Source organism: Acanthisitta chloris, unplaced genomic scaffold (genome assembly GCF_000695815.1).
Source record: "Acanthisitta chloris isolate BGI_N310 unplaced genomic scaffold, ASM69581v1 scaffold24575, whole genome shotgun sequence".
NCBI lineage: Eukaryota > Metazoa > Chordata > Aves > Passeriformes > Acanthisittidae > Acanthisitta > Acanthisitta chloris.
This window is the reverse complement of record NW_008675665.1, coordinates 1,726-5,001: the sequence shown is the minus strand read 5'-3', so window position 1 is coordinate 5,001 and position 3,276 is coordinate 1,726. Positions and strand designations below refer to the sequence as shown.

General features: G+C 54.1%; 2 protein-coding genes across 2 annotated transcripts in view; one reads left to right on the top strand and one right to left on the bottom strand.

Moving 5' to 3' along the window:
• NDUFS7 (NADH dehydrogenase (ubiquinone) Fe-S protein 7, 20kDa (NADH-coenzyme Q reductase)) overlaps positions 1–1,192 on the top strand; it is a gene marked incomplete at its 5' end in the record, with an annotated part of 3,539 nt that extends 2,347 nt beyond the window's left edge. The window contains 2 exons of the mRNA XM_009075855.1: positions 504–592; positions 1,010–1,192. Of these exons, the coding sequence (XP_009074103.1) occupies positions 504–592; positions 1,010–1,107 (187 nt within the window). The remainder of the gene's footprint in view (positions 1–503; positions 593–1,009) is intronic.
• Positions 1,193–2,270: 1,078 nt separating this feature from the next.
• GAMT (guanidinoacetate N-methyltransferase) overlaps positions 2,271–3,276 on the bottom strand; it is a gene marked incomplete at its 5' end in the record, with an annotated part of 2,227 nt that continues 1,221 nt past the window's right edge. The window contains 3 exons of the mRNA XM_009075853.1: positions 2,271–2,411; positions 2,699–2,809; positions 2,904–2,971. Of these exons, the coding sequence (XP_009074101.1) occupies positions 2,271–2,411; positions 2,699–2,809; positions 2,904–2,971 (320 nt within the window). The remainder of the gene's footprint in view (positions 2,412–2,698; positions 2,810–2,903; positions 2,972–3,276) is intronic.

The window sequence follows — 3,276 nt, the reverse complement described above, 5'->3', positions numbered from 1 at the left end:
GAATCTGTGCTGTGTGGGGACTTGGTTGGAATATGCTTAATGGGGGAGCTCAGTTGGAATGTGTTCCTTGGAGGAACTCGGTTGGACTCCATCATCTTGGAGGTCTTTTCTAACCTGAATGATTCTATTACTCTGCCAACTTGCTCATCCCCTGAGGCCGAGGATGGTTGGTCCAGGCTGGGACCTGAGACCTGGGACCTGGGACAGGGCAAGTTCTGGGAATGCTCAATGGCAAAATATAGAGGTGTTGCAGCAAAGAGGAAGAACTGAGTCTCTGCTTGGTAGGAGTGATGGGAATGACTCAGTTTGGTTGGATTCAGCTAAAAGCACAAAAGGCTCATGGAGGGACTGAACCCCCGTGGTGTCACCTGCACTGTCCCTCAGTGTGGGCTCTGCTGGTGGGTCTGTGCTGGCAGTGCTCACCTGCTGGCGTCACCTTCCCCCTGGCCTCCTGCTCCCCATCCTGGGCTGGACCAGGGGCTGACGCTGCTTCTCTCTTGCAGCTGTGCTAACGGCGGAGGCTACTACCACTACTCCTACTCTGTGGTGCGAGGCTGCGACCGCATCGTGCCTGTGGACATCTATGTCCCCGGTAGGCCTGGGAGCAGGGAGGGAATGAGCGGAATTCTGTGCATTCCCACACAGCTGGGTGGTGTTACGGATTTTCCTGTTTCAAACTGTGGAGGTGAAGCTGCAGCAGCTTCAGGGGCTTTGCTGGGGCAGCAGTGAGGGTTGTGCAGGTGGTGGCACCTGTGAGTGGGTTGACAAGTGATGGTACCTGAAACTGGTGTGGGAAGTGTGAGCTGTAGTTTAGATACACTTTGCTTAAAACAAAGCATTGCTGTGTTTGATACCGACCTTATTGCAAAACACCATCAGTTTAGCTTCTTTAAACTCTTGCCTGTGCCAACCACAAAGCCCGAGGGAAGTCACAGCTTTGGGATGAATCCTTTGGCTTGTCACCTCTTCTGCTCCGTGCAGCCATCCATCCTCTCTCTGTCCCTCCCAGGCTGCCCACCCACAGCTGAGGCCCTGCTTTATGGGATCCTGCAGCTCCAGAGGAAGATCAAGCGGGAGAAGAAGATTCAGATCTGGTACAGGAAATAGCCTTTATCCTTGTCCCCATCCCTGGCACTGCTTACATCCACGCACAAATGGGGCCTCAGCCCCTCCAATAAAACTCCACCTGGTCAAGGTGCTTCTGTCTTTGGTAATCTTTATGGTCTCAAGAACTGAACTAAAAACTGGACTAAAAAAGCAGGACCTGAATTTGGGAACATTCAGCCTGTTGGTTTCTGGTCCAAACCACTTGTGAGGGAAGGAGAATGAACATAAACCTTGCCAGAACCTGGGATGTGCTTTTTAGCTTTGTTCGAAAGTTTTGAGACACATTCAGGTGAGCCCTGAGGCCTCCCTGAGCTCATCCCTCCTTCACCACCTGCTCCTCGTTGATAATTCATACACAGGATCTCACAAATCCCTAATATCTGTGTGCACAGGGGGCAGAAGGTTATTTTTGCTGTAAGTAAAATATTGATGCTTGAAGTCAGAATATGACTTATAAACCTGACTGCAGAGCTCCTTAACAGGGTGGGGATAAAGCAGCCTGTCCTGGATGCATCCTGGAGCCTGGGACAAAGAATGGTAGTGGTCGACTGACAAACATACTTTGGAAAGACAAATAAATCACTCTGAAACAGCAGTTTGGGTATTTCATTCCTTTTAATGGACTTTGTCCCTTCTGGGGGTAGAGGGAAAGACATCTGTTGGGCTGTGAGGGGTTATCAGGGTCAGGACTCACTGCTGTGGACTCCAGCCAAAACTGTTGGGAAACTTCCCTGGGGAGTTGCTCCAGGAGCAGCTGAAATGCGTTGAAATGCCTCAAACTGCTCTGTCCTCCCTGTTTCTGCCCCTGGGTTGGATTATTTGGCTGCTGTGTGGGAAGCCGCCCTGGGATTTCTCCCAGTGATCCAGTTTTCAGAGGAAACAGCTAGTTCTGGAACCCCTTTGAGCAGCACTCTGGAATTCCAGCTGGACTGAGGAATTTCAAGGTGAGTCTTGAGTGAAAATCCCAAGGGGACAGACATAGGATGGGACGTTGGAGGGCAGTGAGTTTCCGGTCCTTTTGTCCCTTGGAATCCAGGACTTCTATCCCAAGCCTCCAGCTGCCTCTGGATAAATTGGTTTCGATGTCGTCATCAAAGGAGTTAAGAGCTGTTCTCCTTCTCTGCTCCCCAGGATATGTCCCCCTTGGCAGCCCCCGAGGCCTCTCAGTGTTTCAGGATGGCAGGTGTGATCATCTTGGGGCAGGAGTAGTACCTGCACTCCGGGGGGGGCACCAGCTCCATCACCCTTGTGCTGATATTCTCCCGCTTGAACCCAGCCTGGACTAGGTGCTCCACCTGGGTCTCCTGCGGGAGAGGAGGGAGAAGAAGCCATGGTTGAGGTGTCAGGAGGCGAGTGGGGACACTGCAGTGACACAGCACAGCCAGAGGCAGGGACCCCACCTTGGGCTGTCCTGGGCAAAACCTCCCGTCCAGCATCTGCTGCTGAGCCACACATCCATGGATGAGTTAGCCATGGAGTGATCTGGCTCCCCCTGCTCCACACTGGGAAGCACCCTGGAAGGTGCCCAGGCTGGTGGGGTGGCTTTGGGGCACCCCAGGTTGGGCTGGAGGGGCCTGGGGACAACACTCACCTCAAACATCTTCTCAATGTCGCTGTACCTGGTCTTGAGCAGCTCTCCCCAGGACGTCAGGTTGCAGTAGGTGAGGATCCCGCCGGGACGCAGCAGGCGGAAGGCATGGTCCTGCCACACGGATCCAGGGGAGGCTCAGTACCTAGCCCCACCTCACCCCCTCCAGCTCCCACTCCTCCCACAGAGCTGCTTGCCAGCACATTACCTTGATGAAGCTGAACTGATGTGTGTGCCAGGTGTCCTCTGACAGTGGATAGGTGTCATACAGGATCCCTGCCCGGGAACACCAGACACTGCCTGTTAGCAAGGAGCCCCCCTGAAGTGCCAGAGGGGCTCATGTGCCAGGGGAGATGCCCCTTCACGGCCTGGTACTAGTTTTGCCTATTTCAGTTTGCCCCCCCCCAAGACTCTGACCCTGGAAGGCAGCAATGTGTGCTCTCCAGGGCAAGGTGCTGTTCCCAGGGACACTGGCCGCACCTGTCCCTGTCCCATGGGAGGAAGCAGGCTGGGTGCTCACCTGTGCCCTGGCTGAATTGCTTTCCTCTTTCCATGGTGCAGAGACATGCTGGAACTCCTCT